This window comes from Scardinius erythrophthalmus (genome assembly GCF_964197995.2).
Source record: "Scardinius erythrophthalmus genome assembly, chromosome: 20".
NCBI classification, from domain to species: Eukaryota; Metazoa; Chordata; class Actinopteri; order Cypriniformes; family Leuciscidae; genus Scardinius; species Scardinius erythrophthalmus.
Genome location: NC_138240.1, coordinates 14,753,551 through 14,778,614, shown reverse-complemented (window position 1 = coordinate 14,778,614; position 25,064 = coordinate 14,753,551). Strand labels below are relative to the sequence as shown.

General features: G+C 39.7%; 1 protein-coding gene across 1 annotated transcript in view; it reads right to left on the bottom strand.

Annotated features, from left to right (window-relative positions):
- Positions 1–22,171, bottom strand: part of celsr3 (cadherin, EGF LAG seven-pass G-type receptor 3) — a gene marked incomplete at its 3' end in the record, with an annotated part of 48,269 nt that extends 26,098 nt beyond the window's left edge. The window contains exons 1-6 of the mRNA XM_081349730.1: positions 17,218–22,171; positions 8,384–8,721; positions 7,277–7,565; positions 1,933–2,155; positions 404–519; positions 161–249 (exon numbers count right to left, since the gene is read on the bottom strand). Coding sequence (XP_081205856.1) covers positions 161–249; positions 404–519; positions 1,933–2,155; positions 7,277–7,565; positions 8,384–8,721; positions 17,218–22,144 — 5,982 coding nt within the window. The 5' untranslated portion in view covers positions 22,145–22,171. The remainder of the gene's footprint in view (positions 1–160; positions 250–403; positions 520–1,932; positions 2,156–7,276; positions 7,566–8,383; positions 8,722–17,217) is intronic.
- Positions 22,172–25,064: the final 2,893 nt, after the last annotated feature.

The window sequence follows — 25,064 nt, the reverse complement described above, 5'->3', positions numbered from 1 at the left end:
AAATGTTTCCCCATAAGTACACAAACACAAAGCACACAACTACATTCTGAATATAAGGAAACTACCAAAAGTTCCATAGTAGAAAAGTCCATAGTAACAGAAGAATAAGGAATAGTCCACCCAAAAATGAAAATTCTGCTTCTTCAGAGCATTTTCTCACCTTGTTGTAGTAATGGATGTGAACGGTGTGCCAGTTGCCATCACTCACTCCACCAGGCAGGTACGGACTCACCAGAGTAGACGACTCACCTGTGGAAAAGGAGATCAAAAGTAGATATTAAAGTGACAGACTCACAAAATTCACACCACAACCCTTTCATATTTCTATGTAATCTCAAATTTGGACCATAGATGGGTCCAGGATTTATTGTAAAACTGAGCACACACACGCACTCTTCTTTACCTGTGGAGTATTTAAGAACCATTTGTCCGTCCAGTATCTCCAAAGCAAGGAAGTCGTGCTTCTCATTAAACCGGCCATTGTAGAAGAGCAAACCATTACTTTCCAATGTGGCAAACCTACAAAACACAATTAAAGCTCATCAAAGTTCTGGAATGAATCAGAACAGGTCCATTTAGAGTTTAATAATGTAATGCCCACAAATTGTCTTAAAGTACACTCAGCAGAAATTGATCTCTAAATGAATTTAACTCAATTTCCAGTCAACATGGGACAGTTTCATGGCAGGGAGATCAGCAAACAATATCCATTAGACCTTTCAAAGTCAAAAATTGTGCACATTTAGAGCAATATTTTAGAGCAAAATTTTAACTAGTTGCCAAAGCAACATTTCTTATTTTCATTTAGTTTAACTTGATGTACTAAAATAACTAACACTAAAGCTGGAATAAAAATTAATAAAAACTAAATAGACCTAATTTTAAAACTTTATAAAAATTACAAAGATTACGTAATAAATAAAAACAAAATAAAATGTAAATTATTTATTTAAAAAAAACATAAATTATTAACCACAAATAAATAAATAAATAAAACAATGCTCTGACTGCATGTTAAATAAATAAAATGATAAATAATTATTTGAATGGTCAAATTTCAAGTTTGCAATTTCATTTCTACTAAATTGCCAAATGAAAGCCAAAATAATAAAATCTCTTTTTGGTATATAAATTTATAACTGACATGCCTCTGGATGTCCTCTCTGGAAAGTTTTTTTTTTTTTCTTTTTTTGTTACAAATGCACTAGTTTGGTCCAAACAAAACGCTGACAAAAGGCCTAAGCTGTGAGAGAGATGGACCCTGTTTACGCTCTCCTGAGCAAAGACTTTTAGATTTAAAAGAGTTTTTATAGGATATGGCCAGTTGGTAAATTGCACACTGTAACACAATGGTTATCTTTCAGTGCAGAGTGGCCAGGCTTTAACCGAGAGAGAGAGAGAGAAGGATTTAATATTCTGGCGTGTCTAGGGAGATGAGAGAAGGTTGTGCCCTTTCTGGGTGTGTTGATATTTGACCATTTTAATAAATAAAATAGCTCTGTTTTAGTCACCCTGGAGATTACAACAAACATCCATTATATTACCTCTGTGCCACAGCAACCAAACCCTGACCAATCACATCAAACACATGACCAGAAAATAAAACTCACAAGGGGAAGTAGAAAAAAAACAGGATGAAAGAAGAGTGCTAAGGAGCTTTTCTCATGAACAGAGCATGAAAGAGAGAGGAGAGAATGTAAGAAATAGATTACAGATGGGAAAATAAGATTTATGATATATACATTCATATTTATATCTATAAACATACAAATATTTACATTTGTACTGTTTTTAATTAATCTCTCCTTTCTCAGAAAAAAATCCTAATAGAAAATTGGTTATTTCTGTCATAGTTTTGGACTTGACACATGACTAAAGATTCGACTTCATGCCTTTAAATGACACAACAGGCGTGTCCGTGTATGTACTCACGAGAGAGAGATGGAGAGGTGGAATCGTTGACGGAGCCCCCTGAACATCATGAATGATTTTGGCGGGAAGGATCTGGTGGTGACAGAGCAGTAGGGCTTCTCATAACCTCCCGCAGGACACTCACACCTGAATCCCCCTCCGGAGAGCTCACGACACGTACCACCGTTACGACAAACGCCTGCCACACATCGTCCACCACGCCGGTCAAACTCACAACGCTCGCCTGAGACAGACAGAGAAAACACATCAAATATACACATGCACACATTGATACTTCTTCAATTAAATTCGGCTGATATTTTGGTAATATTTAGTAAATCTCAAAAGAAATATCCGTTTTATATATTGTAATGCAAATTCAGTTGTAGCATTTAAAATGATTGACTTTAGTTGTAGGCATTTTATTTTGATTTATTTAGACAAAATACTTCATAATTTTAGTTTCGGCCATTTACATGTATCAGTTATTGGCAGTAGCAAAAAATGGCTTATTGGTATTGGCCAGAATTTTAACATCAGGTATCCCAATTTTCTTTACTAAATACTTTGACTAAATTTAAAATGTCAAGTTGTCAGGACTCAAAATCTGTCAATTTTTTAACACACACCTATTGTGATAAAATTTTAAATGATTTATTTAGTTAAAGTTAAGTTGTTCAAGTCGGCATGAAATCTATGGAATCTATTTTCTAAATGTATGTTATTGTGCAACATAGATTTGTTATTATATCTTGTGGTGAATGATTCATTTATGCAAATCTTTTTTTTATTGCTAAATTTTTTGAGCTTGTAATTTTTAAGAATAAGGCAAAGACACCAAAAATAAATCTTAAAAATAGCTTGATCTTCCAGTAAAACAACAGACTTGCCAGACTTCTTCGACTTCTACATTTAGTGCGCTTAAAACCCGCCCCTCACATTCAGATCTGATTTAACAAATACCAAATGTGACAACAAAACCAGCAACAAAATATAAATAAAACTGGTAAACACTCCAAAATGAAACCCTAATAATTATTCATGCCCTAGTGCATGCTGGGAACAGGGAGCGAATGGAACTAAACCACATTATCACATTTTTTTTCAGAGTTCTATTTTTACTAGATCCATGAATCATTTCTCACAGCTTTATGTAAAATGTGAAAAGCTGAACATTAAAGTAACTGTTTTAAATCATTTGATATGATTAAACAACTGTACAATCACTGTATCAGCAGGGATCTAGCTTACACACACACACACACACACACACACACACACACACACACACACACACACACACACACACACACACATTCTAGCAATGTGTATAAACTCTGTAAAAACCTGTAGACGGGCAAACCCCAATGGACCAATAACAGACAAACACACACACACTCCTTCATAAAGCAGCTTGTTGTTTGGGTTCTGAAACATCAGCAGATCATGCCCTTAGGCTTTATGTTGCTGAGCCAAATGTGAGCCAAATTCTGGCATAGTGATGTTCCAGCATTGTGTTGGTGGTGAGCCTCTGGCACTGGTTAAATAAAGCACATTAATGGGCATGCATGTACAAACCTCTGGCACAGACACACATGTAGACATCTCAGCCTCCCTTTAGTGGGAGTATGAAAATACTGCCTTTAAAAGCACTTCAAACTTTGACCCACTACAGAAATATACACACATACAGCAAAATGCCTCAGGACACACATATGGACAGACACACATCACATGCAAACAAACCATCAATGTTTACACTACAGTAACTGCTCATTGTGAATACAAAATAGACACACACACACACACACACACACACACACACATATATAAACAGACACCAAAACCCACAAGACACATGGACTTGCAGATTTAAAGAAGCTCAGTCCAGCCTTTATCCTACTGGCTACATAGACTGAGAGTTCTCTGCATATTCAACAAGAGGCATTTGCATATTCATCATAGCTTACAAGCATATCACCTGCAAAGGGAAAAGGATTTAAGCACACATTCCTCTTGACAGCAGCACTGAATATTCAAAAGCTAACTTAAAATAAGTCGCTCTACCCAGAATAAAAATATATAAACCCCTGAACACATGAAACCTGAACACCAACTCAAATATATTACCAACTAAAATATATCATAAATATATTTCATAAAAGAGAAAACCCAATATTCATTATTTAATGTTACATGAAGTAATATAAATTGTTGTCATGGCCTATATAAATACAATTTGTGATTGTGATTTTTAATAATTTGCTTTTTATTTTTTACTAAATAATTTTTTTTGCAATTTATCTAAATGTGATTATTATAGACAGACAGTGAGCATAAAATCATGGCAAATTTCAATACAATGAATATGTTGATCATTCAGAATCACCCTAACATAGTAATCTATCTATTTACCGGTCTGAATGAGAGACTGCTTATGAAACTTTTAAACTACAAATTAAAGTTTGTCTTGAAAAATGTTTTTATCTAGTTTTATCAGGTTTTTTTTTTTTTGCAAATAAACGTGTGTTTATCTTCTGCTTAATTATATAGTTTCTTGTAAGTAGAGGTGCTTAATGTATAAGAAAGAGTGTTCCAATATTGCAAGATATATCATAAGAATTTAATTAAATTGCTTTTAGAATGTTTAATTAGTATTTAACACGTTTGCCAATTCCATTTTCAAAGTGTTTCTACGCCCCTGGCCCTAGTTAAACCAAATGGACTGTTTGACATGAACACACGCAATTCTGAGAAAACACTTCACACTGACTGCTCCTGCTCACAGAGCACTTACTGACACACAGACCAACAGCAATTTCTTTAAACTTCTCAACCAGAACTGACAGAAAACACACACACACACACACACACACACACACACACACACACACACACACACGAACACAAGCACGCACACACACACAAACATGTTCAAACTCAAAAATACAAACACATTCTCACAGTTCGCAATGAGGTATACAAGTTCATCTTAAAGTCCAAAAACAAAAAAACAAAAAATAGAATTGTCTTCACATATCCACAACAAATACAAGCGATAGCACACAGAGATGTTCACCTACATAAAAGCAAAGAGAATTCAAGTGTGCTTATCTAGACATGGACAAAAGGTGAGCTTTTAAGTACACACACATGCTCTCACACACACCAGCGCACACTTAAACAAATCTCCATTGATTCTCAGCTGACTCTAAATCACTTAAAAACCAGCAGGGAAAGGCTCTAAAACCCTCTCTGCAAATATCTCTCCATCTTTAGTCTCTCTATCTTCAGTCTCTAGATACTTTTGTCCTTTTATATTTGTGTCTGGTGCTCGCTCTCTCTCTCTTTTCTCCAGCTGTTCACTTCCTGACTTACTATTAAGAGCACCCTCTTTCTTCCTCTCTCTTTCTCTTTCTGTTTCGCTTCACTCCCCTGTACCTATCCAGACTATTTGGTAATGTATTCTCTCCGCTTCGTTCAAATGATGTTTAATTCATCAAAGCTATTCTTCTTCTCTTGGGCTAAACCACCCTACCCAACCCCCACGCACATGGTACAGCCCTCAGGGGGATCCTGCATCTGCCCCTGCTTTCATCCTTCCGTTGGATTTCTTTTTCTCTCTTTCACTTTCTCTCATACTGCAGCGTTTGTATTACTAAGAGTTGCTCATTTAACTTCAGAATGACTTCACTGCTGAGAGTTTAGGTCTGTTCAACCCCAATGGCCACACGCTGAAAAACAAACTGGTTAGCGGTTGTGCTGTTCCACCAGGCACCACCGTCTAGTCTCCGCATCAGATGCTGCGCCCACGGACCGCTCACAGCCCCTTTACTGGCCATCTGATGCATATTGAACAGAAAACTGGCAATGTTTGATTGGCAGGCTGCTGCACAATTTGTGCCTCTTTAGAAAAACTAGTAACTGGATTTGGAAACGTTGGAGGCACACATGGCCAGGGCTGGGTTAAAATATTGATTTTATCATTAATCGTGATATTCCTTTGAACAATCTCAAAAAACTGATTACTAGTGATTACTCAATAATCAATATTGAAAATCCCAAGATTCATTGCCCTCAGCAAAACAAACCTATTTATAGACTCCGTATTTGTAAGAGCGGGCGCGGCCATTTGCAAATTTAAAGTTCCTGGCTTCCGGTGAGAACTGGTATTTCTTATTTAATTATAAACGCACTGGTTTGTTGCGCAAACAGTTTTTCCATTTACTGCACTTTGATATTCTTCTCGTTATTTCCCTATAGCGGCTAATGAATCGAAAGTCTCACACATTCGCAGAAAACAGCTTACTTCTGCATGGAAAAATAAGGAGGATGAAGGACTAGGAGTGACACTTAAAAATAAAATTGTATATATTTAAAACAGTTTGTTTAATTTAATGTTTTAAAATGTAGTTAAAAAATGCAATTAATAAACCATTTTTTATTTGAAAAAATAAATGGACATTATTGATTAGTTGCATTTTTTTGTCCATTTTTCAATTGCTTTTCTTGTTTTGTCAAATGCTTTTCTTTATCCATTTAACTTGATTTGTCAATCAAGTTAAAATGCCATTGGACAGTGTAATCGTGGAGACAACCAATCAACCTTTGACTCTACAACATGCCACTCCAAGTAGTTCATGTTCATGAGTTTAATGTAATTTTTTTATAATTTTACACATTGTTATACATCAGAAATGCAATTTAAAGTTTACTTCAGTTGGTATCCACAGAGCTGTTTTTACTATTTTTATATTTAATATAAATAAATAGTAATCGAACTCCATAGTTTGGACCCTGTTTTAAGATTATTAATTACCGTAAATTCGTATTTTTACCAAGTAAGAAGTTTCCTTAAATAATTTAAAGCATTAGCTGAGAATTTCTTTCATACATACTATATACAAAATGGACATCATAAATGATATATCTGAAAATGAATTAAATCAAATTGAATTTGTTAACTAATTTGTTAATCAGAACCTAATTGGAATGTAATAGGAAGATCTGCATCTATACCCAGTCCTACTCTTAGCATCAAATCTTTGAAAGATATATTTTGTCCTTTTCCTGTCTAACCAAGAAACATCAAATGCCAAATGTTGTTGGGTTTGTTGGATCCGTTGCTGTCTGTTGGGCAGTATGAACATGATTCTCATCATTCTACTGTACATCCAACAGCCAACTTTAGTGCACATTTGAAATGTTGCTGTATGTTTTGGCAGTGTGAACCAGCCATAAGTGGGCGATTCTTGGCCAGTATAAACCGCAAAGTGCGTTCTATTGCAAGTATTTGCAAGACTCCCCATCATCTAGAAAGACACAATAACACATCTCTTACTGAAATACACAATCCCACTCTCACCTGTGTAATCCTCTCGGCAGATGCAGGTGTAGCCTCCCTCCCTGCGAGCGCACACTCCTCCATTCATGCAGGGGTTTGAGTAACAGAGGTTTATTTCAATCTCGCAGTAATCTCCGGTAAATCCGGCTGGGCAGCGGCAGCGCAGGCCTGTGATGGGATGGATGGGCCGGAACAGCGTGGAAGGGGAGGCGATAAAGGGAGCGGAGCTGTTGAAGCGGAGGACGCTGATGCACTTCATGTAGTTCTGACATGGCTCACGCAAGCACACGTTATCATCAAATGGGAGAACCTGGCGTAATACACAACAAAAGGTGCTTTTAAGTGTTTGTGTGAACTCATGTGTGTAGTCAATATATTCAGCGTGTCTTAAAATTCTGTCAAACATTTATTGGTTGCTCTCATGTTTTTTTTAAATCAAAACTCAACTGGCAAATAGATAAAGAAAAGTATTTGGCAAAAGGATGAAGAAAATAAATTTGTAATTGCAAAAATGTTTTAAGTAAAGTTAAATTAATTTATTGTTTCATTTAACTTTGAATTGAATAAATAACTTTAGATTTACCTTTTTGTCAATTTGAAAAGTTTATTTATTTTATAAAATTTTAATTTAAAAAACTACTGTTCAAAAGTTTTGGGTCAGGAAGATTTTTTTTTATTCAGCAAGGACACATTAACTTTATCTAAAGAGACAGTAAAGAATAAAAAAAAAATTTAACATTGATAATAATAAGAAATGTTTTTTGAGCAACAAATCATCATATTAGAATGATTTCTGTAGGATCATGTGACACTGAAGACTGGAGTAATGATGCAGAAATTTCAGCTTAGCCATCACAGGAATAAATTACATTTTAAAATAAATTAAAATAGAAAACAACTATTTCACAATTTTACTGTACTTATTTTTACAGTCTCTTTTATTATATAAATGCAGCCTTAACAAAAGACTACCAAATTATAGATACATGACATTTATTTAAAAAAAAGATTTCTATTACTCTATTACCTTATCTAATACAATGAAATTCATACGTTAAATGTTGTTTAAATGTCTAAATACTCTATGAGGCCTGTGTGTGTGTGTGTGTGTGTGTGTGTGTGTGTTACCTCCATATGTGCAAGGGTGTTAAGTCTAGGTCTGTTGAGGTACAGCTGCTCCTCCAGAGCCTCTGATGGGAAAAACTGCCCTCCCGGCAACGCCGCGGAGAAACTAACGTTGAGCACCTTTCCTGCATCTGCATCCGGCTGCACGTTAAACACAAACACATCATCAGGAGAGACTGAAAGCACTGCTGACACCCCCTCCAGGAAGTGAGTGAGCAGCGGGGACAGGAAGTGCTCCTGGGACATGTTCTGGAGTCGCACAGTGATGCTGCTGCTGAGCATCTCCTCCGTAATGATGAGAACCCGCAACACACACTGAGCGCTGACGCTGTGAATGCCATCTGAGAAACACACAGAGAATGAGACAAAGGGAAGATGAAGAGAGTTAAGGAGAGATAATAAGCATAAAAATGACAAGCCTTGCCCTGTATCACAGTATGTGTAAAAGCAGAATGTCAAATCACTTTAGTTTGTAAGATAAGTTATAAAAACATGTCTGACAGCACCATCAAAACACCACTTCAGTTTCTCTGATAGTCACAGTCTATGTTTTACTTTATTGTAATGTGAAACATTTTAATGCTGCTGTGAGAGTTGTACTACTTCAGAGGTCCATCTCAACATGAAGTCGGGTCGGTGACAGTACAGCCTGTGATTTCATCTACAGCTCACTGACTGTGAAATTAGCAACATGCTGCGCAGTGAATCATGTGTCCATCAAATGCACACGTACTTTATGCTCATACACACACAAATGCACATACAGTGCATACAACTTTTGATATACACAGTCACAGACTGTTTAGAATTGAAAAGAGAGCAAACTGGAAAGATGAAAAGAGAAAATAATGAATTTCTGTGACTGATCAGAAAATGAGTGGATGACCCCAATGTAAACATGTCCAGATTGCATTTCAGACATTATGTTTTGTATGTAGAAATTGTAGATGATTTTTAAAACCAGGTTTATTTATTACTGTGTTTCATTCAGTGTGTATTATTTTCATTTTGTGAGCAAACACTACCTTTACCACTAGTGACATTTTGCGGGTGAAATCCAGTCATTTCAATTGTAATCAACATGATCGAAAATTTCGCATAAGAGCAAACGTTTCCCCATGCAGATGTTGCATTATTTTTCCACACAAATTTGCAGCATAATGTGACAGCGCCTTAATATTATAATTTCAGCAATACAGTGCAATACAATACAGAAGTCCAACAAATGCGATTATGATGTATAAATAATATATTTAAATAATATGTCATTGTTGACATTGATCTGTATTAAAGTGATGACGGTTGAAGGAAATTTAATTAATTATCATGACAATAATGCCCCAATGCAATCAAACAAAAATGGTCCTAAATTTGGGCTTTTTTTTTCCTTTTGAGAGGGTAAAATATTTATTTTGGAGGGTAAAATATTACCCAGACAAGTTCTTGACAAGTCTCCTGACATTCAGCTTTATGCTTGGGCTTAAATATTACAGCCACTGGCTTTCATTTTGGACCATGCACCACTTATTGGGCTGTGAGTTTGAAAATACACACCATTGCACTATTATCATTATAGTGACCAGTGAAGCATGCTAGTGTTTGAAGGACTTTGATACTCCAGTACCACTAACACCCTGCCAGTCCAAACAATTCTGAATCGTGTTATTCAGAATGTCCTTGCTGTTTGTACAACAATGATGACATTTTCAAAGTTGCTTTTCCATTTTCTAAATGATTTTTCCCCTGAATACATTAAAAATGTCTTTGCAATTAATTGCATGAATATGGTCTTGGCAGCAAGTCACTCTAAAGTCGATTTAAATTGAATGAAAGAAAAGAAGAGGAAGAGAAGAGAAAATGATTGAGATTGAGAGAGAGAGAGAGAGAGAGAGAGCTTGGGGTGAGGCTGCTGGAGGCTGGTAAGGAGTCAGGGATGGGAAAGAATAAAAGCACAGAAGATAAAATGAAGGGGGGAGGGGTGAAAGAGAGACGTTAGATCATAATGTCATCCACTTAAAAGTCATACCTTTCATGCTGATAAGCATTTCTCATAAAATAACCTTCCATCCCCCACTTCTCTCTCTCAAACACACAGACAGAAACAAAACATGTTTTCTACTCAACCACGCCTGCCATGTTAATCCATAACCCAAATTTATAACAAACTGGCATTCTTAAAGGTAAAGTGTGCAATTTCAGTGCAAAAAAAAATTTGGGGTACAAAAATGTACACTTTGGTACAACTACAATGAGCGTGGGTTAAAGTAGACGTTGTTCGCAGGTAGCCAATGAAGATCACAGGCTGGCATTATGCAAATGTGTTACGTTGTTACGTAGGTATGTCACAGGAAATAAGGCTGGAATTGCTGACGACTCATTACGGCAGTTCAGAAGCGAGTCCTTCTTTTAGGAGACAATAACTTTATTTGTCGTGCACTTTGATCTTTAAAACTTTGCAGACATTTTACATTCACAAACAGCTATACTACACACTGAATATAAGGCAATTTTCGAAAAAGCATAAAGATCCTTTAATCCTGCTTGGCTCACCACACCAAACAGTGTTTGCATGTACTGTTTGCATATTACAGTTTAGCTCAAAATATTTGTACAGTTTTTCCACAGTGATGAAGTGTTTGACTGAACTGCTGTAATAGCTGGAGAAATAAAGTCGTGTTTGTCAAGCGCAATGTGTGAGTGTCTACAACGCGTCAGGACGACAGCCGTGGCTTGAAGTTTTTAATGTCACTGGATGTCTCAGTGTCTAAGGAGATTATATCCTCCTTTGATGAAATGCCACCCTGTGCGAGAGAGAGAGAGACAGAGAGAGATGGAGAGAGCGAAATGGGTTAGAAGAGGAAGGATGGAGGCAGGGGAGCAGGAGTGTTTACATAGACGTCAGAAAGATGAAGGCAATATCAAGCAGACAAGAGATCCGGGAATGTGTGTTTGTGGGAGACTGAGATGAGGAAAAGACGGACAAAAAGAAGGTGTGGGGGGAGAGAACGAGGTACAGGAGAGGTAGGGGGAAGGGTGCGAGGAGGCAGCTGGTTTGATTACGGGATTATAAAGGCAGTGACTCCCTACTGACCTCCCGAAAACAGTCCCCATCTCTCACTTTAACACACCATGCAGCCATTAAACTAATGCACTAGAAAAGCACATGGCACAAAACACAACGGAAGCAAATCACCAATTTCTTATCTTGTCTATCATTTTTCTGTCATATTCCAGTAAGCACTGAGGTCAAACAAATAATAGCAATTATGGCAAATTGACAAGTAAATAATTGTAATTACTCTAAACGGCCACAACATGTGCAGGGGTGACACACTGGTAACTCATCATCTAAATAAAACTAAACAAAACATTTATTTAAATGATTAATGAAGCTTACAAGAGGAAAATATTATTATTCATGCTGATTAAATCAACACATTCGAGCTCCCACAGAGGATAAGTCAAATCACCAGCATGTGTGTGTGTTTACTTGCTCTTTGTTTAATATCTGTCTATGGCATCTGACATTAGCAGTCAGTGGAAGTCACCGTGATTTTGCCAGGCAAGATATATAATTATGAACAGAATTATTTTGTTGATCCTGGAACAACATTCCTGCCCGAAAATGTAGTGCCAACCCAATCCCTACCCATAACTTCTAAGAATCAGAGGGAAATTATATGTGAATAACACTGAGGTAGTAGTCCCTTAACCCTTGTTGTGAGCCTAAACTTGACATAAAACTGTAAACTTGTCCATCAAATCGAACTGGTTGATTGGAATGTTGTTCCAGGATCAACCAAGATGTTGATCCAGGGACATGTTGTACATATTGTATTGTTGTAAATACCAACTCAATAAACTGATCTACACTTACATAGCTAAATTTAACAGGTCCCAGAGTACATTATATATATATATATATATATATCAAGTCCACTTTACCGTTAAGAGAGTTGATTGCCTGAAAGAACTTTTAAAGGATACTCTATTCAACCCCTGATTATAACTCCTAAACAACTGCTCTATATTGTACACTATTTACAATTTTGAGGGCAGCAATATTTTTTTGAATCAGCAAGGATTAATTAAATTGATCAAAACTGACAGTAAAGACATTTATAATTTTACAAAAGTAAAGATTGCTCTTTACTGAAAAGAATACTGAAAAAATATATCACGGTTTCCACAAAAATATTAAGCAGCACAACTGTTTTCAACTACCCTGGAAATCCAGAGTTCTCGCGAGAGCACAATTTGATTTTGCTCAGCGAGTCACTCTAGCATTGAGTAATGATGCTCATTAACTATGCCCTTGTAGCCGAGCTGCACCAATCACATCGGTGTATCTGATGTAGGCGGGCCAGAGGCGAGCAAAACAGATAATAATAAGAAACATGGATAATAATAAGAAATGTTTCTTGAGCACCAAATCAGCATAACAGAATGATTTCTGAAGGATCATAATGATGCTGAAAATTCAGCTTTACCATCACATTTTAAAATATATTAAAATAGAAAACTTTAAATTGTAATAATACTATACAATATTACTGTATTTGATCAAATTAATATAGCCTTGGTGAACCCAAGGGGCTTCTTTCAAATTGTTTTGTTCTTACTGTCCACAAATTTTGAATGGTAGTGTATGTGATCTTACGGTATCAATAAAATGGTTATTCTTTTTAGAAAATATATCTTAAATTAAGTTTTTAACCCTGTTGACAAATTGTTTGTGTTTGTTTGTTTTATCTATCAAAACGTTCCAAATCTTGTGAAATGTATGCTTAAAACATAATTTGTATATTTTACTGGTAAACCAGATCAAAATACTGGTTATGAAGATGATTTTTAAGTGCAGGCACAAATACAAACAGAAGCACTGCATATACAGCCATTCAATAAAAAGCATGTTAAGAGCAGTATGGTTGGTTTCAAAGAGGGCAATTTTCCATTTCTTTCATCTGAAATAATTTTCCTTCAGCTGTTCAAAGCGTAGACCTGAACTCAGCGAGTCCTTCCTCTTTCTATTCCTTCTGTTCAATCACTCGTCAGTCATTCAGCTCCCTCCATTTCCCAAGTCTCTATTCCACACTTCAGTGTTTTGTTATCTTCTCTTCCTCAAGTCTGTTTTCTTCTTCCTCCTATACACATTCCCTAAACCCATCATTTCTCCTTTCTTCATTGTATTTCTCTCTACTTCTCTCTCAGACCCTTTTAATCTTTTATAATCTAGCTCCCTTACCCATTCTAAAGTGAACTTTATTTTAGGCTTGTTTTGCACAAGGGGATTGTTAGAAATAACTGCCTGTGAGAGTGTGTTTGATGCAATTCTTGCTGGGGTCGTAGGAAAACATGCAAATACCTTTTACCAGTTCACAAAAACATGAAATAAACACATAGGTTTTGTAGGTCCCTACAGTATAGGTTTTTTCAGGTTTCACTACCTAACACAACAAACCTGATTATAAATCCCATCACATAGAGACTCTTTCACCTAGATATCATCACATAGAGACTGTGTCTGTTTCCCGAAATAGGAAATACAAAAAACTCCCAAACCCATTTAAGGGTAAAAATTTGATTGATGTTCAACGAATAAAAACTTGGGTAAAACCAGACAATTACATTACTTTAAATGAGTCCACCCCACAAGATTACTGCTATAACCACGAGGCTCGTTTAAAAGGAAAAGGGGGAGGTATTGCTGTAATTTATAGCAATATCTTCAGTATTACTCAGAAGTCTAGTTTCAAATAGAATTCTTTTGAAGTGATAGTGCTTTCTGTAACATTATCTAGCGTAAGTGATAAATCCCGTTTGACATTTGTACTGGCTACTGTATACAGGCCACCATACAGATTTTATCAAAGAATTTGCTGATTTTCTGTCGAGTTAGTACTGGCTGCAGATAAAGTCCTAATTGTTGGTGATTTTAATATCCATGTAGATAATATAAAAGAAGCATTGGGATTAGCGTTTACAGACATTCTAAACTCATACTCTAGATCTAATATTGTCACATGATATCAATGTTGATGCCGTTGAAATTCTGCAGCAGAGCGATGACATCTCAGATCTTTATTTAATCTCATGTATACTTAATTTAGCCAAGGTTGCAAAGCCAACTCTGTGTTATAAATATGGTAGAACTATCACTTCTGCCACTAAAGATTGCTTTACGTTTCCAAACAGCACAGCAGTAATGACTTTATGAACTTCTTTACTTACAAGATTGATAATATTAGAGAGAAAATTAGAACTATGCAACCGTCTACTACAGTATCACATCAGACAGTGCATTGTAGTCTCCCTAAACTCGTTAAATCATCTAAATCTACAACATGTATGTTAGACCCTTTACCGACTAAGCTATTGAAAGAGATGCTTCCAGAGGTCATAAATCCTCTTCTTAATATCATTAATTCATCTTTGTCACTAGGATATGTACCAAAAACTTTTAAGCTGGCTATTATTAAACCTCTTATTAAAAAAATGCAACTTGATCCTACAGAATTAGTCAATTACAGGCCGATCTGGAATCTACCTTTTCTGTCAAAATGAATAGAAAATGGCCAGAGGAGAACTGGCCCCGACTGAGCCTGGTTTCACCCAAGGTTTTTTTCTCCATTTTGTCACCTGATGGAGTTTTGGTTCCTTGCCACTGTTGCCTTGGCTTTTGGCTTGCTTAGTTGGGGACATTTAATATTCAACAATATTATTGATCTGCCTTACTTAAGGTGGACGATGATGCAATTTTCTTCTAGAAACAAACTTTATTGTACTATTTTCATGTTATCACTGTGAAGCTGCTTTGATACAATCTGTATTGTAAAAAGCACTATATAAATAAAGATGACTTGACTTGACTTGACATGCTGACAAATTCTCACAACAGCACCTCTCACATTTGACAAACTTCTGAACATTGAAATTACAAACCTAGCATGACCAAAACAGGCCCCAGGTGTCATGGGTCACTGTATGTGTGGTTTGCGCACAAAAATAAAGTGAAATGCTTAGATGTATTTGCCCTTCATAGTTGGATTTAGTCAATCAGCCAAAAGGCACTCAACTACAAACACTTACACACTCAAAAACACATGTGTATATAAACACACAAACTTAATATGCTCAAACAAACCCAGATGTAGGAATAAACAATGTAGATGGCTGCATGAACGAATATTCAACCATCTGATTAAACAAACACACACACAAAATCTTGGGCACTAGTTTGACAGCTGATTACTGTGCTCCGTTTGTTTCCAAAGCCAGGCTTCCCCCAAGGACGTCCTATTACACTCAAAGTAAAGTAGAACAGAGAGAGAGAGAGAGAGAGAGAGAGAGAGAGAGAGAGAGAGAGAGAGAGAGAGAGAGAGAGAGAGAGAGAGAGAGAGAGAGAGAGAGAGAGAGAGAGAGAGAGAGAGAGAGCATGCAAGATAAGAGGGCTGTATGTAATCCTCTATTAAACTACATTTACCAGTATGCACACACACACACACACACACACACACACACACACACACACACACACACACACACACACACACACACACACACACACACATTTATTTTGAAATACATGCATTATCTCTGAGACCAATATGATTTTGGCTACACCTCAAATGTGCATTTTGTACATCACATCATTAAAGGCATAGCAAAATAAACACTACAACTAATCACATCCATACAAGCCTTGCTTAGAGAATAACAAGATAAAAGCGACATTGAGCTTCAAACCATGTCATCTCATCTTACAGACAATGAGCTGTGCTCATTAGGAAACTGTAACTGCTGTTTCTCTGGGTGAATTGGAATACAAAGGAATTATTTCATAGGAAATACTATATTTCAAATTAACCTTCCGTTTCCCTTGGGACATCAAAATTCTGATAAAGTCAAACAATCCATAAACTGCTCCGCTCATTTAGAAACACATATTTATACTATTTAACCCAACAAAAAAAAATTCTGTGAGAAAAAAGGGAAAGAAAGGGATAGAAAGCAAGGAAGCAAAAAAATGAATGAGGAATGAAGAGCAAGAGGGGGATGGAAACGGAAGTGTGCTATCCTCAGAGGAGAGAGTTAGAATTTTACCAGAGGGTAACTGAGCTGTCCAACACTGCAGTCTTACAAACTCCCCAACCTATATGCCTTACACACAAACACACACACGCACACACACACACACACGCACACACACAAACTGAAAGGTAAGGTAAACAAAAAAATCAGCAATATTTTTCAAGTCAAGTAGGACATTTTTTCTAAGTGATAAACACAAAACAGCCACAAAAACCCACACATCTTGATAAATTCACCATTTAGTCACAATGTCTGTAAATAACAAATCACCATTTATAACCTTTCAAAAGCCATAATTATGTACACTTCCCAGCAATGCCATCAACAACATCAGCCGTTGTGGCCAAGCAATGCTCCTCTCAGCACTTACACTCTCTCATGTTACCACTGAGACTTCTGAAGGGTATTGTTACCTGCTAATATCAGTAAGAGATTGTGCCATCATAAAGTAATTTACATTGATCGCTAAATGCCTTTAGAGGGAAAAATGCAAGTCAAGGGTCAGCTCTCTCAAAGATATCTTCTATTCTTTCCATTTTGCCACTTACATAGACTCTGCACACTGACACATTGCCTTCAGCAATATTTCATAATAGAGCTCTGAAGAAAAGAGTTAGCAAAACCAATTTGACCTGATTTGATTTCATCCTCATGACCTTAATAGCCCTTGCTTCATTTCCCCATTTCTTCCTTTTCTTTCTCCCTTCCCCTCTCCCGCACATCTTTCCCTCTTTCTTTGGTCTTACCAGTGACGGTGATGAGCATCGGGGCCACCAATGGTCGGTTGTTGTCCAGCTTCCGGCTGAGGCGGATCTCCCCACTTGTGTGGTTCAACAGCAGCAGGTGCAGCTCATTTCCACGATCTATAGTGTAGTAGAGACGATCTGAAACATCTGGGTCATGGGCAGGAACTCGTCCAATAACCCCACTTGGGAAGGTGTTGGATCGATTGGATACAAAGTTGTTAAAGATGATTTGAAAGTCTTGCATTTGAGGCCCATTATCATTTTGGTCAACCAGTCGAATGCGCACAGTGGCACGACTGACTAGCGGCGCTGACGTGGCCTGGACAACGATTACATACTCGTTCCGTGTTTCATAGTCAAGGTCAATTAGAGAGGTGAGTTCTCCTGAAAAAATGTCCATCTGGAAGATTTCTGGAATATTGCCTTCCACAATCTGATACATAATCTGAGCGTTTTGGCCCTCATCTGGATCAGTCGCTGTTATTTGAGCTACGACGGACCCAACGGCGCTATTCTCCTTTACTAGAACCTCAAAATCGTCAGCAGGGAACACAGGAGCATTGTCGTTGACATCCATAACACTGACTTGAATGTGTACAGGTGTACGCTGAGGTGGAACACCGCGATCCACGGCAAATGCAGTCAGCTCGTAGAAGGGAACACTTTCACGGTCAAGCCTCCTGACGGTTCGGACTATCCCAGAGGTTGGTTCAATAGTGAAATCGCCATCACCATCCTCTCCATTTTGGAATGTATACTGGACACGGCCATTGGCATGAGCATCACGGTCAGTAGCAGAGATCTGTAGGACACTAGTGAAAGGTGGAGCATCCTCACTGACTCCACCCTGATACCTGGGGCTCTGGAACTGAGGTGCGTTGTCATTTACATCATTAACGTTGACCTCCACATATGTAGTGTCAGATTTCTGAGGGATTCCGTTGTCACGAGCAGTGATGGCAAGAGTGTAAGTCATCTGGTCTTCGTAGTCTAGTTCGGCTTGAAGTGTGATCGCTCCGGATGCAGAGTCGATACGAAACTGTGGAATATTGTCCTCCAGGTAGTAAGTGATACGTGCGTTTTCTCCAACATCATCATCTGTGGCACTTATGACCACCACGGTGCTGCCAGGAGGCCGGTCCTCATTCACACTTACTGAATAATGAGCGCTCTGGAACACGGGCCGGTGTGTATTGGCATCTGTAATGTTGACGTGCACCTGACAGGTGTCGTGGAGAGTTCTGTCAGAAGCAGTGACTGTTAGCACGTAGCGCCGTTCCTGTTTGTAGTCCAAAGGCAGTGCTAGGGAGACAAGTCCTCCGCCACTGGCTGTGCTAATGGCAAAGCGATTACGTGTGTTTCCCCCGGTGATTTGATATGTGACGGCGCTATTCACATCACGGTCAACTGCGGTTACGCTGACCACACTTGTTCCAACAGTTGCGTCTTCATTTAGTCTAACATAATACTCTTTTTGTAGAAATTCTGGTCGGTTATCATTAACATCCATTACTGTGATTGTAACACTAGCTGTGGCGGAAAGAGGTGGGGCGCCATAATCTCGAGCCTCAACACCGAAGAAGTAGTGCTCTACCGATTCACGGTCAAGCTCTGAGCTCACTGTCACCCAACCAGTGGCAGAGTTGATCACAAACGGTGTATCTGTGCCAGTCCCCGTCAAACGGTATTCCAGGCGTGCATTGTCACCATTATCTGTATCAATAGCTTGTATGTGGAGAATGGAGTGACCGATAGGAGCGCTCTCCAGCACTGTAGCCTGGAAAGGTGTGGACACAAAGATGGGTGGATTATCGTTGACATCGGTGACCTGCACACTCACAATTCCAGTATTGTTGGAGAGAGGGGGGCGTCCGTTGTCCTGAGCCCGCAGTCGCAGTGTGTACTCACGTTCTGTCTCAAAATCAAGCGGAGCGACCACCTGGATTTCTCCAGTAACACTGTCAATAGCAAACTGTCCTCGGCTGTTCCCACTGATTATGTTGTAGTGCACAGCAGCATTCCCATCTTTATCCTGGTCCGAAGCACTGACTCTGAGGATTTCGGAATGTGGTCGAACATCCTCTCTAACTGCAACCACGTACCGCTTTTGACTGAACTGTGGAACATTGTCATTCTCATCCAACACAGTGATATGGACGCTAACAGTGGCTGACCGTGGGCCCGGCTCTCTCCCCTGGTCACTTGCTTCCACCAGCAATGTATAACGCTCATTTGCTTCTCTGTCAACAATACCTCGTGTTGTGATCAAGCCTGATCGTGGCTCAATCTCAAAAGCAGAGCGTGCAACAGGTGCACTTTCTCCAATAAATCTGTAGCGTATATTGGCATTTGTCGTTGAGTCAAGATCTGTTGCTCGCAGCTGTAGAATAGGATATCCCTCTTCCACATTCTCTCGAATTGTTTCGCGGTACTCTGTTTGCTCAAACACAGGAGAGTGATCATTACGGTCAGCCACGGTGATGGTCACCATAGTTGTTCCAGAAAGGCGCGGTGAGCCGTGGTCTGTGACTGTAACTCTGAAGTAGTGCAAGTCCATGTGTTCACGATCCAGAATGTGTGTGGTGGAGAGAAGGCCAGTAATTGGGTCGATTTGGAAGTAATCCATGGACCTGCTGTTCATTAAAGGGGCCATGCTGTAACTGAGTCTGCCTGCCTCACCAGCATCAGGGTCCTCAGCTGTCATAGCTATGACTGAGGTACCAGGAGGCTGGTTCTCAGCAACCTGAACCTGGTAGTTATATTGGGGGAAATGGGGATGTCGATTAGCAGCTCTACGGGAGCGCCCAACAGGAGGGATACCTGTCTGCTCTTCATTGTACTCCTGCTCCTCTCCTCTCTGCACTTCATCGGTCTCTACAGCTTTTAGTTTCTCACTGTGCTGCTTTTTTCGTGTGTTTCTCACCCCATCTACACTATATGCAAGCTCATTTTGTTCAGTATACATTTCCTCTTTGTTTTCATCACTCTCTCTTTCGGACTGAGAGGTGCCATTGCCTTGACCTTTTTCTTTTTTTCTCAGTAAATTTGTCTCATCTAACACTGTCTCTTGCTTTGTGTCTTCTGCAATCACCCACTCTATGCTTTCCTCCCTTTCTCCCTCTACATGCTGTCTGTCACCCTCCCCCCTTCCCTCCCCTTTCACCCCGCCCTCTATCTGTGCCTCCCTCCTACCGCACTCAGCCGCGGCTTCCAGCTGCTCTTCTTGCTGGCTGACACCCTCAGCTTGTAATGACACCCGTTTACCGGACTTTAATTGCGGCCGCGTGGCTCCCCCATCGGCGCTTAAGCTGTCGTCGGCGCTGTAGTCACCACACTCTGCACGCGCACCGGAGCAAGGAGAAGGAGAGCGTGCGCTTTCCCCTTTTACAAAGTCGCGCTCTTCATTGCCAGGAACATTTTGAGTTTCAGTTGCATTTTGATCGCCAGGAATGCTGCTGTTGTTGTGGTTATTATTACGATTTTTGGCGCAGTTGTTGTTATTGTTACTGTTCCAATTCCTCAGCAACAAACTTTCAGCAAAGTCACTCGAGTAAGCGAGATCATGCACGGAGACTGGTGCTGTCCACTGAGCGGGTGCTGAATATTCTCTCGCGCGCTCTGTGTGATTGCCTCGCATGTGAATGTGTGAGTCACGAGAACGTTTAGGAAAATTTAACTCGATTAAGAGGTAGATATGTGATGCATTGTGACCCCTGGGAGTGCCAGTAGCAGATGAGTCAGTGTTGTGTACATCACCGATACAAGACGGAGCAGCGCTGATCCCAGTTGATCTATTATAATGAGTCTTTCTGTCATCAAAGCAAGTCCCAGTTCTGACCCAGTCAGCCTGTGTCATTAAATCCCGAGCATCAGTCCGTTTGAGTGTACAAGAATACTTCAATGGACTATTCCGATCAGACTTTGCATGCACAAATTGTACTTTTGAGCTGTTATTTGAATAAGTGGTGTTTGTATTTTCTCTTGCTTGCCTTTCACAAACAGCGTAGCGCCCCAGAGAAATGTTGAACCGGTGCCAGTTACTGCTGTGCCAGGCTGGATGCCTTTCAGAACAACCTGTGATCCGGTGTGACTCGAGACAGCTGCTTGCTTCGCTTCCAAGCCCTAGAGAGAGCTGCCGCGCGCACGGTTCCGAGCACCCGCGGGTATTTTCAAAGCCTGACCCGTTCCAGCCCTCTCTGGTGAGATCGATAACATTCAGGGTGCCTGAAAGGGGACGGTCCGCTGTCGCTTTGTGCAATTTATTGGCGCCCGAAACCACATTAGAATGAGAATGGGCTTTTAATAACGACCGAGTTGATGTCTTGGCAGAAGCAAACTCCCGTTTTGGGTGACATGGGCAGTGCTTAGGCCTGGATTTGCTATCTGCGGGTCTAGAGTTATCCAACACGCTTTGTACAACAACCCTCCCCGTGTCGAGGCGCGTCTGTGGCCGCGAGCGCGTTCTAGTCCTTTGTATAGTCCTTTTTTTGCCATACTGAACCGGAGAGGCGAGAACACGAGAAACAACGCCCTTCTCTCCGCTGCCACTGTTACTCCAAAAAGGCTGGGGATGACAGCGTCCGGTGTGCGCCGCCGGTTCTGATACCCATGTACTAGAATTCCGGTAATCCGTACCCAACGGACCTGAGGAGGTTCCCACTGCACTTGACCGTAAGCAATGCAATTCCCGTCTATGCGACCGTACCGTCCGTGCAGGGTGGATCTTCCAGTCGCCCCCAGCCAAAGCCCCCGCTACCGTTCCGTCGGGCAGGCTGGCGATTTGAGCGTCTCCGGGGGCTGGGTGGGTGCACAGAGAGCGGCAGCACGGCCCTGCTGCACTCCCCGGGATAACAGTGAACAAAGAGCTGAGGAAAAGGAGAAACAACAGCGGCGAAAGCGAGCCCAAGTCCAGTAGCAGTGCAGCCATTAGTCTGGTGAAATCCTTTCTCTCTCTCTCCCCTTTCTCCCCTCTCTCTGAACCGAAGTGTCTTTCTTTCTCTCTCCAAACGCCGGCTAAGTGGCCACCTCATTCACCACCGCCCGACTCCTTCCGCCGTGCTCCCCGGTCGCTCGGTGATCCCGGGAAGCTCGCATCTACTCTCGGTGTTTGGTAGAGCTCCGGCTAGCAGCGACACGAGCGCAGCATCTCTCATTCACATCCAACATGGCTCACAGCGAACCCGGTGCTACCCTCACTCCTCCCCCTCTCGCTTCTTTCTTTCTCTTGTCCCCTCTCTCTCTCTCTCTCTCTCTCTCTCTCTCTCTCTCTCTCTCTCTCTCTCTCTCTCTCACTCATACGGGAATGGTTCGTTCCAGTGTGGGCAAGGCTGTTTCCTCTCAGATGACGCCATGTCCACCGCTGGAGAGGTAGCCTACTAGGCGTGACAATATCAAAATAAAAACGATATAATTAATTAGACGCGTGAAAACGGAACAATATATATCCATAAAAACTCAATAAATCCATAGATTATTTAAATTATATACTGTTAATACCAACCTTTTATATCCAAAAATACAGGCGACATCTTCCATATTAACACCTGTAACAGAAAGCCACACGATGATGTCTCACTGGATAACAAGTGACTTTTCCCCTGATCAATGGCTAAGACAAAAATATATAAAACACAATGTAATGCAAAAAAAGAACTAAAAAACTTAAGCACAATACAATTTTACCATATACCATTTATATTTCTAAATATAGCTATGATGAACTAGCTTATACATACAAAAAAAATGTTTAATCAGCAAAATACCAAACATATTCTTTATTTTTAGAGTGCGAAAAAAACTGTAGCCAATTTCAACGTATGGGGGGTTGTGTTATAGCCATAAACTGCATAAAACAAGGTTGTAGCTGTAACAATCAATTGTTGTCATGTGACGTCATGCCTTATTCAGTTTTCGATTTCCCAAGGCGTATTTTTTCTTTTCAATGTATTGCATTTATATCACATTTTCTTTTTCTTTTCTTCCAGATCTCCTATTCAGACACGGTCTCGTTTTAAATGTATTGTTTGACATGGAGACATGGATTTTCGTAACTATGATTTTTGTTTTCCAGTTTTAAATCACACTGCATGTGGGTGAATTTCAGAGGCGCGTGTCACAGCCCTGTATGGCGGATGTGAAATCCACGCTTAGTCAGAAATAGACTTGCGCGTTACAAAAACCAATCTGTGTCTCGCAGTCTGCCTGCCACTGACACGGTTGGAACAAATCCACGAATGTTGAAAAATTCATACGGCTCAATTATACTGTGCGCGCGCACGTCCTCTCTCTCTCTCTCTCTCTCTCTCTCTCTCTCTCTCTCTCTCTCTCTCCATAAGCTGCCCTCGCGCTCCACTGTTTTCTCGTGCTGCTGTAGTCTGAGCTGAGCAGAGATGACTGTGGTAAAGGACTTGTCCTTTCTTTGTGCATTCACCAGTGATGTCTAAGCAGGAAAAAATTGATTTGCGAATTTTCCTCGTTGACTGTGGATGATGAGATTCATGTCTCTTTCTGCGGGCATGCCTGTGTGTAGGCCTATGTCTAGACGCTTGATGGTATTATATCATACAGTCACGGCAGACCTAAATCACATTAAGTGATGAGGAGAGGGATTCCCATAACTGAGAGCTTCCTCTGTGAAACCTGAGTGATAGACTGATGGGTAACACGCCTGCAATTCAGCGCTCGCCAAACACCCTCTGGGAAGTGCAATCATATTTAGAGTTACTCATCATTCCCAAAATAAAGCAGAGCCCATAATTCAAATCCTTGCATGTCATGAAAATGCATATGATCTGAATTTCAGCATTTCTCAATGCCCACACTGGTGAATATGACCATTCCTGTAGCTCAAACAGTAACAAGGCCATGGGTTTGATTATTCGCATGGAATGCATGAAAGTCACTAGTAAAGAATGGAAAGCAAGTCATCTGACAAATGCATAAATGCAAATGGATCAAATGTGAGTGCAACAAAGATACTTCAAATTACTCCAGGAAAAACATTTAAAAACAATAATCCCTAAACCAGTAATATGTTCATAAAATTACCCCAAGGTAAACATTTTTTTTATTATTATTTTTTTTAATCTAAGCCAGTGACAAATTGGTGATCTCATATGTTGGATCTAATGTGAATGCAAAATTTACCCGGGGTAAAAATCTTCAGAACCAGTGAACTTGGACTATATCTTGGAGTAAATGTGAACACACACATGCACAAATGAAATTATCTCTACAATAATGTATTAAACCTTATCTGATGAATATCTTGGATCAAATGTGAATGCAACAATGTAAAGACTGAAAAAAAAAATCCCTGAACCATTTAAAAATGAGTGTACAGCACCTGATCTTTTCACAGATAGCGCTCATGTCCTGTTCAGTTGGTGTCCTGCTGAGATCCATAGCTCAAGTCTCACAGGCGTTGATATCTGTAGATTTTGAAGTTGGAATTCAAAGTGAGTAAAAAAAAAGACAGTCTCACGTATTTCTGTGGGTCCAAAACCACAAGAACCAATATTACAGCGCTTAAATATATCAAGCACAATCTTGTTATATTCATGCCTGCATCAACTTTGCACTAAACAGCATTGCACACAATAATTAATAAGACACATATCTGCATGAGACAAAAAAAAGACAGTCTCTTCTATACAGCCTTTGTGTGTGCGGGTTTTTGAGATGAGAAGAGTTCTAGCTCTAATGGGCTGATTTGTAATCCCCAAAAATCCAGCCTGCGGATTACAGGGGCGCACACTTCACAGAGCACACCTGGGGTCCTTTAACTCACATACACTCACACACATTCAGGTAAGCTGTCAGCTGCAAGGCCGCAGCTATTCTATGAG